General features: G+C 38.2%; 1 protein-coding gene across 1 annotated transcript in view; it reads left to right on the plus strand.

Annotated features, from left to right (window-relative positions):
* LOC139721760 (5'-3' exonuclease PLD3-like) overlaps positions 1-15,373 on the plus strand; it is a 91,645-nt gene extending 76,272 nt beyond the window's left edge. Inside the window, exons 7-9 of the mRNA XM_071633085.1 lie at positions 1,378-1,540; positions 4,640-4,742; positions 13,189-15,373. Coding sequence (XP_071489186.1) covers positions 1,378-1,540; positions 4,640-4,742; positions 13,189-13,367 — 445 coding nt within the window. The 3' untranslated portion in view covers positions 13,368-15,373. The remainder of the gene's footprint in view (positions 1-1,377; positions 1,541-4,639; positions 4,743-13,188) is intronic.
* The last annotated feature ends 726 nt before the right edge of the window (positions 15,374-16,099 follow it).

Raw genomic sequence — 16,099 nt, forward strand, 5'->3', positions numbered from 1 at the left:
TGGTAATCCGGAGGTCTCGGGTTCGAATCGTGATGGAATCCCATTTTCTTTGCTCAATTTTCCACTAATAAATAATATTCATTCTGGTCAGTTTTTGTCCAGCCCACCGGAGGTGAGGGGAGATTAAGGGATCACCTGCGGCGTCTGTCTGTCCGTCGTCCATCGTCATCACAAGGTCAAAGGTCACAGACAGGGGTCAATGAACTTTAAGGGCCCGATGTCAAGTTTTTAGGGCGCGTTTTGATTATGGGTCATAACTTTTGATCCGTAAGTCTATTTGTGACCAAACTTGGATGGTAGATGTACCTTGGGGGGTTGATGGTCACCACATGGTCAAAGGTCACAGGCAGGGGTCAATGTTAACTATGTGAAACTGTCATCACACATTGTCAAGACATTGTGCTATAGACCTATAAGGAAAACCATGGATGCATTATGGCGGAGGCATACCAGTCACCATAGCGACATTTCTAGTTTAGAGTATATTTTTTGTCATGATTAATTTGGTACATACATGTGTATTATTTCTTGATAATGATTTTTTGACTTTCTATGCACATACCATTTTCTGATCAACTGCACAAACGATGTTAATGAGCTTGTGTTTTTATGTGCCTATGCTTCTGTTTTCCCCATGTTTTTTTTTTTTTTTGCATAATCTTTCCTTGTTTTGTCAATGTTTTTCATTGTTTTATATCTACACTTTTGTACAATTTGCTCATATTCACATGGATTTCATATCTATATACTGAATCAGAAATAAAGATTAAATTGAAAAACTTACCGGTAGGCAGGTAGATTCCCAAGAGGATAAGATCTCAATTTGTACAAATGGATATCATGCCCCCCCCCCCACCCCAGGGGGTCCCATAGCCCCCAAAGTAAGGAGTCTTTAAAGATCTTAAGAACCAGAAGTGATAGAGTTTATTTGGTGATATGAGATAGTGCATTGATGACAGGCTGGGAGGGAATGTACTTATATATGTGGTGGACACTGAATGAAACTGTAGCACACCTTTCAACCTCTTTCGACCTCTGGGACATACACGTAGCAGCCCCTTATTCCCACAATCCATCACAGATACTATGACAGACCATGAGAGCTGTTAGCAAGACCTGACAAAACTTGAACACGGAGAAAAATATGGTAAAGATACAATGGTGCACTACATTTGGGGTAAATGAGGCTGCTGTGGTCTTGGTGTAAATGTAGCATTAGATTCCACTTCCATATCACATCTAATAATAACTGAAACTTCAATACCACAACCATGGCATACTACAATAAATGTTATATGGACTGTCGTTCTGAAATGCTGAAAAGGATGTGAACAAAAGTATGAGAATTTGAAATGTGCAACTTTGTTTGGCATGCAGGTATTGGGACATAATTGATGCGAAGCTGCGTGAGGTTGCCTTCAATCGCAAGATCAATGTTTCTCTGCTTGGGAGCTACTGGAACCACACCAGTCAAGACATGCTGGTCTTCTTGAAGTCTCTTGCTGAGCTAGGAGTTGATGGCAGATTTAACATCCATGTGGTGTGTGTTCTTCCAATTCTTTTTCCCTGGTTCGAAACTTACCTCACTTTCGAATCAACAATCCTTTGAAATAATGAAGCTTCATTTTTGGATTTAGGAGCTTTCAAAACGAGCAAACTTTTGTTTTTGTCGAGCCCACCAGAGGTGAGGGGAGACTAAGGGATTGCCTGCGGCGTCTGTCCATCCGTCGTCCGTCCTTCCGTCCGTTGTCCGTTCATCGTCCATCCGTAACTATACAAAAACTTGAATAACTCTTTACTGAGGATTTCAATTTCAATCAAAGAGTGGTTATACAAAGTTACACACTTTACCAAACATGATGGTCACCTCAAGGTCAAAGGTCACAGGCAGGGGTCAATGAACTTTAGGGCCCAATGTTAAATTTTTCGGCGCGTTTTGATTATGGCTCATAACTTTTGTTGTATACGTCTGTTTGTGACCAAACTTGGATGGTAGATGTCCCTTGGGGAATTGAAGGTCACCACAAGGTCAATGGTCACAGCTAAGGTTCAACGAACTTTAGGGCCCAATGTTAAGTTTTTATGGCGTGTTATGATTATGGCTCAAAACTTTTGATCCATATGTCTGTTTGTGACCAGACTTGGATGATAGATGTCCCTTGGGGAGTTCAAGATCACCACAAGGTCAAAGCTCACAGACAGGGGTCAACAAACTTTTATGGCCCAATGTTAGTTTTTACGGCGTGTTTCGATTATGGCTCGTAACTTTTGATCCCTATGTCCGTTTGTGATCAAACTTGGATTGTAGATGTCCCTTGGGGAGTTGAAGTTCATCACAGACAGGGGTCAACGAACTTTTAGGGCCCAATGTTAAGTTTTTACGGCGCGTTTCGATTATTGCTCGTAACTTATGATCCCTATGTCCGTTTGTGACCAAACTTGGCTGGTAAATGTCCCTTGGAGAGTAGAAGGTCACCACAAGGTCATAGGCAGGGTCAATGAACTTCCGGGAGTTAGAAAAGCATTAATTTCTTTTAGGCAAATTGGCGAGACACATTTTGGCCCTTTCCTCGTTCTTTCATTCAGTTTGGGTTTAGTGTACCTTCGGAAAGATGAACATTCAAAGTAGCAAATAGTAACATTTTTCCTTTTTTTAATTGAGCATTGGGGGATAATTCAGAAAATTATTTGGATGAAAAGGAAAAATTTAAGGCAAGAAATTAGTTTTATGCTTAGCTTGACATCGTTCATTTTTTCTTCTTTAATTTGGCAGTGGGGGATACTTTCGAAGTACTGATGGGAGGAGAAATTTGTTTATTTTTGTTTTTGTTTTTTTCATGTATTCTCCCTGCGCTCTACATGTGGATCACGCACCAGTCACCTGCAGGCAACTTACTGCAAACAGAAAACGGCAGGCAGTTTCTTCTGCTACTACTACTTTTCCTGCCAAAAATACTCTACTCTGTCACCACGGAACCCCAAAACAATTTAACAAAGAGAGAGGGTTGATGGCCAAAAGAAAAAAGGACACGCCTTTGACTACAGGGACATGACTGCCAAAAGAAAAGGACACACAAATTTTGGCCTTGAGGATATAATTTTTCTGGGAGGAATCACTTTTTCTATGCACTTAGAAATCTTGCTGCCTTAAAGGGATGGTACAGTATTGGTGGAGATGAGAATTGGGCTTTTAACTTTTTGCAAGATACCAAGAAAACTTGATGATATAGTACAGAGCATACCATTTTAAGAGGAATTCAAAGTTTATTTGATGAAAATCGGGTTTGGAATGACTGAAACATCCAAAAACAAAGTAAAATAAAGCAATCGTAATAAAGTGTGGGTCCCACACTTTATTAGAATCGCTCTTTTTGGATATCTCAGCCATTTCAAAACTAATTTTCATCAAATAAACATTGAATTCCTCATAGAATTACATGCACTTTCATATTTCACAAGAGGTTTTTCATTATCTCGCCAAAAAATGTAAGAAAGCTGAAATTAGATCTCAACCAAAACTATACGATCCCTTTAAGACTCTGAACAATGTATTTTCAAGGAAAAAGATATACTTTGCAAATTAAACATGCTCAAATTTTTAATAAATGCTGGGAATGATGGGAAAATAACTTTGTGAGGTACAGAAGTTAGTACAGACAAGTGACCTCCATGAGATGAAACATTAAAATCAATTAAACCTTTATCCAACAACAACTATGAGAAAGATAACCTGTAAAAATAATTCGTGCATATGGGCAATTCCGCGGTTAGTAACGTTACATTTGAACAAATTTAGATATTTGTTTTTACTACTAAATTACGATTTATTCATTTCAAGCCAAAATTATGTCAAAAACATGTTCATCATTCCCAGGTTTATGATACAGAAAAGAATGAATACAATCCAAGAAATATTAGAATTTCTATGGCAACTTAAAGGGCTGGTTAGTAACGTTACGAAAAAAGGACATGACAAAAAAATCAATGTCTTGTAACAAAAAGTGTGCAAAAATTCAAATTACTTCAAACAAAGTGTTGCATTAATTTCAATTATTGCATCATGACAAATGTTCACACAATGTTTTTTAGCAGTTCGACCAATAATTTCTTAGCTAGACCCCCAAAAGCATGGTTAGTAACGTTACGGTTAGTAACGTTACATTTGTCCGGAGTAATTCCGCAGGTCATTTCACCCTTTTGTAATTGATAAAATGTCACATGACTTCTGGAGTATTTAAATGTATTTATCTTTTACCCTTTAGCAAAACTTTGAGGAAAAAATTTCAAAGGAACCCACTGTAATTTGCATTTAAGTGAATTTCAGCATCCCCAGTCCCACATGTACATTTTAAATGATGGTTTTAGATCTCGCGAAATCAATCAATATGAAAGATAAAATCTACTGAATTTGAAAGACCTTAATGATTGGTGAACATCCATGGCATTAGTTGATACCTAGATTAAAGAGTAAGATAAAGAGGCACATTTCTTTTATCCATGTCATGTCCACCTAACTGCGGAATTGCCCATATGGGAAGGAACTATCCATCAAAAGCACACACAGGACTTTAAAGAAGTTAACAAACTATGCATGAATACTGAGTTACAGTGAGTGTTTTGCTTCTCTGTGTCCTGGTAGAAACTGTTCCGGGTTCCAGCATACACACCAATTGAGCATCGCATCCCTTTCTCGCGAGTGAGTCATAACAAGTACATGGTGACGGACAATGCGGCCTATGTTGGTGAGAGCAATATTTTTTTGCACTGCTTATCAAAGCAAATAAATATGATTCTTGCATTCTAAAGCGGAGGATTAAGTACATTCCCATTATATTTCACACAGTTATAACGAAATAGAAATGCTGGTCCCTGAATTATTATATAATATCTATAATATATATATCATGTATATGGTCATTTTTACAGTAAAGGATGTAACTTGGTGTTGCAAGGGTAAAATATTAAAGTTATATTTCCATTGTTAGCTTTGCCTTTATTTTGTGCCCTTTTTGGTGTATACACTAATGATGTATTTCGTGATAAAGATTCTCCTGGGAAAGTTCTGAGCCATGGGATCAAAGGTCAAAAGGTAAAGTGAAAATGCTAAATTTCACTTTTTTTCTCCATATTTCATAAATGGCTCACAAAATCTTCATGAAACTTAGTACACATGCACATACTGCCTGTCAGTATTTCTCTTGGGACTTTTGGGGTCATGGAGTCAAAGGTCAAGGTCAACTTCTCTAGGTTTAACTATTTCCCCCATATGCATGTAATGCCTGAAGGTATTTTCTGAAACTCAGTGCATACATGTATTACCAGATAAAGATTCTCTGGTAAGTGTTTGGGCCATGGGGTCAAAGGTCAGGGTCAATGGTTGGGTTAAAATGCTAAAATTTTGCCTTTAAATGCTGACATTTCACTTTGTCTACATACCTTGGAGATGAGGGTACTCAATGCATAGACTGAGCACTCACACCACTTGACTCACACGGGGGACCCATTTCATTTCATTTCCTTTCATTTCCTTTCATTTATTTCATTCCTTCTTTCTTTTTCGGCAAACATAACACGAAATGAATCAGATGATATAACATAGGCATGTATTTTACTTATACATGGTAGATAATGGTTAACAAATACAAAATTATACATGCATACCAGCAAAATACAAAGTTATGTTTGGAGAAAAAAAAAGAAAGAACTGAGAGGTTCACTGAGAAGTATGCTTGTAAATTGTGAACCACTCAAAGGATTCTTGTGAATACATTTAACTTTTTTTTTGCAAAGACAGGACAGAACAAGTCAGTAGAAACACAACGACATTACATGACTTTACAGTAATAAAACACAAAAGAATAATGGAAAGAAAGGAGAGAAAGAAAAAGGAAATGAAAGGAAAAGCCAACACGCTGAACATCGGGATCAGAAGAGGGAATTGAGGTGCTTCAGCTCGATCAGCCGAGCAAAGTTTGTGCAAATAAGATAATGTAAAAAATACACAATGATAAAATCAATGATTGACGATGAACCCTTAGGCTGTAAAGACCAGCTAAATAATGAATCGTATATATCTTCATAAGTTCAAAAAAACAATTTTTAACTTACGCTTAAACGAATTCAAAGATAAAGAATTTTTTATATCACAACTTTAGGGATGGTACAGTATTGGTGGAGATGAGAATTGGGCTTTTAACTTTTTGCGAGATACCAAGAAAACACTTATGATATAGTACAGAGCATACCATTTTAAGAGGAATTCAAAGTTTATATGATGAAAATCTGGTTTGGAATGACTGAAACATCCAAAAACAAAGTAAAGCAAAGCGATCGTAATAAAGTGTGGGTCCCACACTTTATTAGAATCGCTGTTTTTTGGATATCTCAGCCATTTCAAAACCAAATTTCACCAAATAAACAGTGAGTTCCTCAAAGAATTACATGCTCTTTCATATTCCAAGAGGGTTTGCATTATCTCACCAAAAATGTTAGAAACCTGAAATTAGCTCTCAACCAAAACTATACCGATCCCTTTAAAGAATTCCAAAATCTAGGGCCAGTGTATTTCAATGTATTTTGAGCCAATAACATTGTCAGGAGAGAAATTTATCTTTGATTTTGCCAGTGAAGTAAAATTGAATTTGTTTGAATTTGTAAAGATTTAGAGCTTTAAAGCTGTCCTAGAAAGCCACTAGGTCAAACTGCAAGAAACTGACTGTCTGGAAATTTACATTAAATGAGACAAAGTAAAAGTAAAAGAATAAACTGGCATAGCAACAGCATGTCTAGATCAGTTAAATTCAGACAGGGCAGTCACATGAAATGAGACAAAGCAAAAGTTAAAGAAATAGCATGACAACAGCATGCCTGGTTTGCAGTATTATGTATTAACCCAGACTATAGAAATTGAGTGAATAGAGGTGTTATGTAATAGCTCTCATCCAGGTGGTGGCTAGGAATGTTCTTCTCTCTCTTTGAGACTTTTTTTGCGAGTCTCGTTGACATGTAATGGGAAAGTAAGGTCCATTGCAAACAACAATAGAAACAGTTACAGCAATCTACTCATGAGGTCAGCAGCCCTATTTTCGGACCCCTTTAGGCTGCGTTCACATAGAAGTATACTATTCGGGTATTCGGGCCCGTTTTTCGAGGGCACGCGAATAGCTTGAATCGAACGATAGGATTTCCTCACACCGGTTCACATAAGAGGGCACTATTCGAAAGAACCGAATAGCTGCGAAAAGTATAGCAAAGTGGGAATCGAGCTTGTTCGATTTTCTTGCAGCGTATACCGTCTCTCGTTTATGAAATAATGACAATTTTGGTCTGGATTTGCCCTTTAGCAAAAATAAGCATGTAGACTGACATTCTGATGCAGTTTAGAAATTGTTAATAAGATTTGCTGCAATGTAGGAGGAAGAAATCCTCACTACATGGGATGGTGAGTTGACGGTGCGGGTGATGGTGTATTCGGTGCTCGAATAGCGAATAGCGAATAGCGAATACCGAATATTTCTATGTGAACGCAGCCTTATGGACACCAGGCGAAACCTATACTCCTGTAGGCACATACTCCACCTCATGATTCGCTTTTTTTTCGACTTCTTTGTTTGGAGGTACGTGAGGGGTTTGTGGTCAGTGTGGATCTCAAACACTCTCCCAAACAGATAGTAGTCAAACTTTCTGACCGCCCAGACAATAGCGAGACATGAGGCACAAAAAGAGACACAAAAAGTCACTCACGTGACAATTTGGAGGTCCCACCGAGATACTGCTACCTGATTAGAACAATTTATTCAGATACTCTTTTAACATGTTTTAGGCTTAAATGCGATGTTTGTGTTTGATTGAAATTTTATTGCTCAATCACATGCATTACCGTCATATATTACATGTTTTTATTGTCGATATAATAAATTTTTCGTATGTTTGAGCGGAAACATTACCCCAGTATGAATCGTGCGAGCATGTCGCCTTACGTGACAGTTTGATTGAAGTTTTTCTTTCCAAAGTTATGCCCTTGATGTTGCCTACTAGAGGCACATGTGTGATGGAGATTCGGATGTTGAATCTGTGTGGAGTGTTGCTCCTTATTACAAGGTTACGCCCTTGGTGCTGCATGTTATATGCATGGTTGACAGATTCGGGTTTGTGTGCATGAGTCTATGTGAAGTGTTACTCCTTTTTCAAGGTTACACCCTTGGTATTGCCGGTTAGAGGCAGTGTGATAGATTCGGGGTTTGCATGCATGAATGAATCTGTGCGGAGTGTTATTTTATTGCAAGGTTACGCCCTTGGTGTCGCCTGGTATAGGCATGTTTGGTGGATTGTAGTATTGGGTTTGAACAGTCCCAAATCAATTGTATGCTCATTAGGAGATACAGCTCTAGTATGCTTATTGACAAGGCATGCTTGGTATGTGGAATGTCTGTAAAGTGAACTCGTGTCATTTCACATTGCTTGCATTCCGATACGCTTTTGACAAGGTATTGGCGGTTTGGTATGTGGAATATTTGTTGGGTGAATTTCAGCTGTTTGTCATTTGCAATTGTATGCTCGTTCGGAAATACAAATTGTTGATAAGTACGCTGGTTACAAGGTAGTACTTTTGTCGGAATTGGAAAGCTAGGTGTTAGCCAGCTGTTGTTGTGTACGACTACATGTGTTCTTGGTCTGGAATTTACATAGTCAGTGTGGCTAGTGTTGAGCAAACCAGAGAGTTCTCTTCATTAGGCAGAGAAATGGGCCTTAGTGGTGGTGAATTGAGTAGCTTTGTTTCAGAGCAGTGCCAAGCAATTGAAGCAGAGCTTAAAGCTGAATGCGAAGCTCGTGAAGCTGCCCGTGAAGCTGCCCGTGAAGCTGATCGTGAAGCACGCAAAGCTGAGCGTGAACGCGACGCTCTAGAAAAGGCGCGCGAACATGAAATAAAATTAGCACAGTTGAGTATGGAGGAAGAAACAGCGAATGTTGGTAGGCCCCAGTTAGCTGGCTTAAAGCTGAAAGTAGGTCGCTTTGATGATGCACATGATAAGTTTGATGCTTATGTCACAAAGTTCGAAATGTTGATGAAAAGTCAGAATATCCCAGTAGACATGTGGGTGTTGTATTTGATTTCCAATCTATCAGGCAAAGCGTTAGATGTTGTGAATCGGATGAGTGCTGATGATCGCCAGAATTATGCTACAGTGAAGCATGAGTTGATGTCGTATTATCATCTCACTGAAGAGGGTTATAGGCGGAGTTTCAGATCAGCTAAGCCAATGAAGTTTGAGCACCCAAAACAATTTGCTACTCGAATGAAGGGGTATTTTGGTCATTGGGTGGAAGAGGCTGACATTGGGGATACTAGAAAGGATCTAGAAGATTTGATTTTGCAAGAGCAATTTCTGATAGATTGTCCCAGAGAAGTAGTTAGGTTTGTTAAGGAACGAAAATGTAAAGATTTTAAGGAGGTAGTTGACTGCGCAGAAATTTATGTAGAAGCTCACAGTCCTCATGCATTTTCGGGTGTACAGAAATCGGAAAGAAATCGATCAGATTCAAAGCCGGATAGCAAACCGCCCCAACAAAGTCAGGTCAAAAGGACTAGTACGTATCAGAAACCGGCTGATGCTCAGTCAAAGGTAGGAAAGGCTATTGGAAATAGGACTTTTCAGGGCAGGGGTTGCTATATGTGTGGAAACCCAAATCACATGAAAAGAGATTGTCCCATGTTGTCTAGGCCTGTATCAGCTCAAGGTTTGATGGGTGCTGGGGAAGGTACGGCCCCAAAAGTAGACATGAATGTGGCGAATGAGGTGTCTCGATGGGACCTCCAAATTATCACGTGAGTGACTTTTTTTTTTTCTCTGCTACTCTGACACCAAAAGAATGGAAATTCAAACTGTTTGCATGCAGTTATGTTTGAGTTTAATCTTTGTAGCTTTCTCATTCACAGCATATAACAATACATTAGGCATAAAAGATAGTCGGGAACAAATTACAAATACATAACTGGGTTATCTTGGATGACTTGAACCGGTGATCCCCTCAGCTTGGCTCAGTCGTCATCGATAGCCCGATACCCTCGTCGTCGACCTTGGCACAGTCGCTTGGCTTGTCTCTTGGAAGCACCCCTTGACTTGGCCACTCAGCTAGACGCTACCCTATCGGTGGTCCTCTCAGCTCCTCGGCCTTCACTAGTCACCACTGCTACCACGCAGACTCCTGCCTTGACCCGCGATGCCCGAGCTCAAGCGACGGCGAGCAGGCAAATGGAGATTGAGCTCCGTACCAAAGTTCGGATAATAATTGTCAAAGTTCAGTTTATATCAGCAGCTGGAGCTCGCATCTCACTGACGTGGAAAATCCCCAGAAGAACGACTGCTGCCTAAGCGGAGATCTATGCTGGATGTCTGATTAAAGTGTTTTTCCCCGATCCTCTACATTACTCAGCTTTTTAATAGCTCCCCTAGCCATAGAGATTGACACTAAAGTCCCTTACACTCCCATACACTTGTTTTTTCATGCCTTTTCTACACTAAAGGAATCATCCAATCAGCATGCTTGAATATAGCCCTATTCAAACCCTACACAATACGTCTAGCCATCGTCTAGACTGCTGTTACATAACGTCTTTACTCATGAACTTGTGGACAATAAACTACAACCAACACCCTAGTGACACTGACATAGCTGAGTCTCCACTGAGCTAGAGAACATTCCTAGCCACCACCTGGATGGGAGCTATTACATAACACCTCTATTCACTCAATTTCTATAGTCTGAGTTAATACATAATACTGCAAACCAGGCATGCTGTTGTCATGCTATTTCTTTAACTTTTGCTTTGTCTCATTTCATGTGACTGCCCTGTCTGATTTTAACTGATCTAGACATGCTGTTGCTATGCCAGTTTATTCTTTTACTTTTACTTTGTCTCATTTAATGTAAATTTCCAGGCAGTCAGTTTCTTGCAGTTTGACCTAGTGGCTTTCTAGGACAGCTTTAAAGCTCTAAATCTATACAAATTCAAACAAATTCAATTTTACTTCACTGGCAAAATCAAAAATAAATTTCTCTCCTGACAAACATTCTCAGAAGGGGTAAATGAAACTCATTTGATCGCCTGGTGGGATAACTATGAAAAGATTGATTTCATGGAAACATTGAATCAAAAAGGCTGGGAAGTGCATTTGTGTTATGATTAAACATAAACTGACCCAGCTGAAAGAAAAACAAATCTTTAATTTCAAAAATCTTATATCTAACAAATAATGGATCTGCATGGGAACGTGGAGAAACGCCACAAATGATACGAAGTGCCTTTTTTTGTAATAACAATAATTTATCTCATAAAGTCTGATGGGCACTACCCCATGCTAAGATTCCATAATTTAAATAAGGTAATATTAATGAAAAATACAACATCAGCAAAGAAGACAACGGGATATGAGATTTAAGTCTATTAATAATACCAATATTTTACATTTTACGCGAAATTATTTTACTAATATTAATAATATGAGGCTTCCACGAAAGTTTATCGTCCACTGTAATACCGAGAAACTTTGTATGAGATACACGCTCTAAGTGAACGTCATAAAAAATGATATCTGTGCGTAAAACTTCTATAGACTTACTGAATAACATATACTTAGTTTTCTGAAGATTCAGTGATAATTTATCGGCTCTTATCCATTGAGTCACTTTTTTTAATTCAGAATTAATAGTATGGACAAGAGTGATTGGTTGTTGGTGGGAGAAGAAAATATTTGAATCATCGGCAAAAAGTATAAAAGAAAGTATGTCGGATGATCTACAAAAATCATTTATGTAAATGATGAAAAGTAAAGGTCCTAATATACTACCCTGAGGGACGCCACATTCAATGACTTCAAGACTAGAGCTGTGCTTGTTCAAAGATACATATTGTTTTCGGTTTTGCAGGTAACTCCTGAACCACTCCAAGGCCTTCCATCGTATACCATAGTGAGACAATTTATGAAGTAAAATTTCGTGATTAATTGTATCGAAGGGCTTGGAGAAGTCCAGGAAGATACCAACAAGATGGGAATGGTCATCTATAAGTATGTGCGGTGTTATCAATAAACTTCAAAAGAGCATGAATGGTGCTGTCTTTCTGATGAAACCCAAATTGAGAATCCGTAAAAACATTATGATAATTAAGAAATTTAATCGTTCTTGTAATTATCAATTTTTCCTAAACTTTAGATAGGGATGAAAGTAAAGAAATTTGAGGGCATGTATTCCCTGAACCCGTCCACATACCTCATCCTTTATTGGGCCAAATGTTGTATAATGTGGCAACTGTTGCAGGATTTAATGAAATCTGACGAGAAATGAGGCTGGTATAGCACATACAAAAAAATGTGACATAGCATCCAAGTCAGAGTACTAAGGGGACCATCACCACAAACTGTTGTGTCCTACATGTACACATGGAATGACCATTGGTACACTTTTTTGATAAGTCTGAATAAAATTTGATGAGAAATTAGGCTGGTATAGCACATACAAGAAATATGACATGGCATCCTTTAAAAGTCAGAACAATGAGGATGCTGTCGATAAAAACTTTTGTTGCCTAGAATAACCCCCCATAAACCTCCATAGCAAGTTTGAATGAAATCCGATAAGAAATGTGGCATAGCATCCAAGTCAGAACACTGAGGGTGCTGTCATCACAAACTGTTGTGTCCGACATGTAAAATAACCTCCCATACACCTCCTTAACAAGTCTGAATCTGCTGAGTAACAATCATGTTATTGAATATATGAGCATTTTTGCAAATTTTGATCTGATGATGACCTTGGACCCTCGAAATCTCGAGATCTTGATACTTTGATCCTGAAATAAAGGAAACTTCAAATTCCCTTTGGTTAACGCATAAAGGTTTGTTGGAACCAAAAAACCCACCTCATTTTAAGCTTATTCTTGTTTTACCTGACCTAATGATAACTGGACTTCCCTGTATCATTAGCAGACACATGATGCAGGTGATGCTGTTTGAACACACACAACAAAAATATGGACATAAGTAGTGAATAAGCAAGGAAATAAATTGAATGATTACTGTAAAATGAGAAGAGAAATATAGGAATAGAAAAATAATCGTTCATATGCTTATTATTTCTACTCTATTCCCCTCCCATCTTCTCTCCTAACCCTTCCTTATCCCCTCCCAGGAACTTCCAACTGGTCTGGTAGCTACTTCGTCAAGACAGGGGGGGCCAGCCTTGTAGTAAACCAGACAATGGCCCAAGAACACTCCAGCAATGTCACCTTGCAGCAGCAGCTCAAAGCCTTATTTGAGCGGGACTGGAACTCGGAGCATGCCACGCCCATTCTTTCCGGACAGGACTGATAGAATGGAATGATTCTAGATGCTGGCCACAGACAACAACATAGATATTAGTGGCAAAAGCATTTGACTTTAAAAATAAACCAACGAAAACTGCCTGCAATAAAACTAAAAAGTCTTCCAGCTCTGTCAAATAACTAACTTTTTACTACTTGACATATTGACTATCAAAATATTGTAACAAAATTACCAGTACAAATACATAATAACTAACAAAATTACGCATTTGTTGCCAAAATAACCAAGCTGCTGGTGAAAAGTCATATTTGACCATATGGCTTATCCTCAGCCATACCCTTGGTGTACCTTCAGCTGTAGCATGCATTTCTGCAACCATTTGGTCCTTGGCTTGCAAGGACTTCTCTTGAGAATTCATATCTGAAGTCACTGACCTCAACTCTCAAGCCGGCAATTAACTTTACATAAACAAGATGTTGTTGAGCATAATGTAATCAGAGTGAGACGCAAATGAGTAGCTAGCCTCTTATCCTTGTCTGTTGATATGATGTCAGATTATGAAACTTTCACTTTTCACTTTGGAATTCTTCCAGCACTAAAAGCACAAGAAATACCAAGGTGTTAGATGTATACTGGTTATTTGTTCATTTCTCTGTTTTGTTTTGTTTATTCTTATGAGATATTCATACCGTTCTGGTTGGTAGCTAAAATACTATCGTAGCATTTGAATAATGTGAGTTGTAAGAATTTAATGCTGAACAATCAAAGCATCACCAGCTTGCAAGTAAATGCAATATTATAGGTTCACAAAAGACAGTCTGGCTTTCTGGAGATTAATCTTCATTGTTTGTTCTGCCTTCCAAAGGATGCTGCAAAAAACTTTTTGTTTTTCTTTTCTTTTAGCTGACTGATTGATTGATTGATTGGATGTGTGTGTGTGTGTATGCTTGTATGCATAAAGAGTTTGAAAGTCATAGAAGTGAATGGGTTTTTTTTTTGTGAATTTGTTTTAAAGGAACTACACTAGAAGATTATACAATGCAAGTTTTATTTGTCAGAATTTATCAGAATAGTGGTGAAATTGGCTTTCCACAAGGGTAAAGTTTTAAATGCTTTTGTAACACACAGCTCCGATTTACTCTTTTGTACATATTTAAGAACAGTACTGACTTTTGTTTAATATTTTTTACCAGGTGAGGTTTTATTTCATATTACTGTAAAAGAAATTTTCGCTCATTTCGTGCAACGGAAACAAGCGCGAAAATAAAAGCACATGAAATTTTTACTTGCCATATGTTCCTGTAATTGATATCTTGATTCCGCGGGATTAAAAACATGCAAAACTCTTCTTACCCGGCCAAGCGCCAAAAATTGGTCACACGAAAATATCCACTTTTACAGTAATATATGAATACCTGACATTATGCTAGAGTTCAAAATGAAACTTCAGAATGATCAGAAAGATGATGGTATCAAACCCTGATCATCAAAGGCACAAGTGCACCTGTGCAATTCTTTTGTGCATCCCTAATAAAGTGACAGCTGTTTGATAATTATAGCCAGATGGAATTTCAGCTTTTGAACCTACTTGGTATTACAGACTTGGCTCCCCCTTGAAGCATGGCAAACAATCCCCCCAAAGATTCAAAGATTACAGGTAAAACAAAGTTCTCATATGACTGCAGAAACTCAAATTTTGCACTTAAATGGAGACCTATGCATAAGAAAGGTGTGAAATGATGCTGTGATAACACAGTTGCAGTTTGGTAATGAAAAAAATGCAAACTTTTATCTGAAAAGGTCTGCCGCAAGTAGTGCAATCTTAGAGCATACCAGAACGTGGTTGCTATGCGATGTTTTGAATTTGTGTGTATTGATTATGTGATCATGCATCACAAAAATGACAAAAAGTTGCACGCCCCGATTTTACATGAGGACTCAAAATAGGTGAAATGGGTGAACCTTGTCAATCTTTAGTTTTCTGTATTTTCTAAAAGAGCAATTCTTCTACATAATTCTAAAGTTTGGGATCATAATGCCAATGGGAGATTGTTTTTCTTTTGCATTATTTTTCTGAAACACTTGTTGTTTTTTGCAGAATAATGTGATTTAAGGGTTAGTAATAGTCATGAATAAAGTGTACAAAATTTCGCTTAATCTGATAATTCCCTCATTGTGGTCGCTAAGGGGTTTTACATCCTGCTTTTTGTCCCATTCATTGCACAAAGCACAGCTTAGGGAAATTAAGCATGTGAACAGACTGTAAACTTCAAAGCCTCTTTTCTCAGTAAACACTTTTCCAGAGTGTGCACTTTCTTTCCATTATTTAGGTAGGTGAGGAAAGTCCATCTGTATGACGTTATACATCATTTTAAAGCCTAGAGTTCACTTTTTAAAAGTCCATGTCTGGTGACTTTTTTGGTGTTTTTGTGATACAGGGTCACATAAATTGGGCCAACACGGTATCCATTGCTTGAGAGTGAATAGCATGCAGTTTGATGATTCAATCATCACATCCTGGTAACATTCTACCTACCCACTACTGAATGGGGAGGGTGCTTCAGGAATAAAAGTTGTGTGCATACAGTCAAAATTATTTTGCACTTGCGAGCTCAAAATCCCCCATAACAACTCGTCTTCCTGGCAAATTCCATCAGCCAAACAAATGTCTTTGATGACCTAGTCAATATATTACAAGTAAATTCCCATGGTGGAAGATGAATTTTGAGCCCTTCTGAGAACTATGTTTTGCCTTGAAATAGATTGTCAGTTGCGCA

The sequence above is a fragment of the Diadema antillarum genome, unplaced genomic scaffold (assembly GCF_040938485.1).
Source record: "Diadema antillarum isolate AM-2024a unplaced genomic scaffold, OU_Dant_1.0 scf00000149, whole genome shotgun sequence".
NCBI lineage: Eukaryota > Metazoa > Echinodermata > Echinoidea > Diadematoida > Diadematidae > Diadema > Diadema antillarum.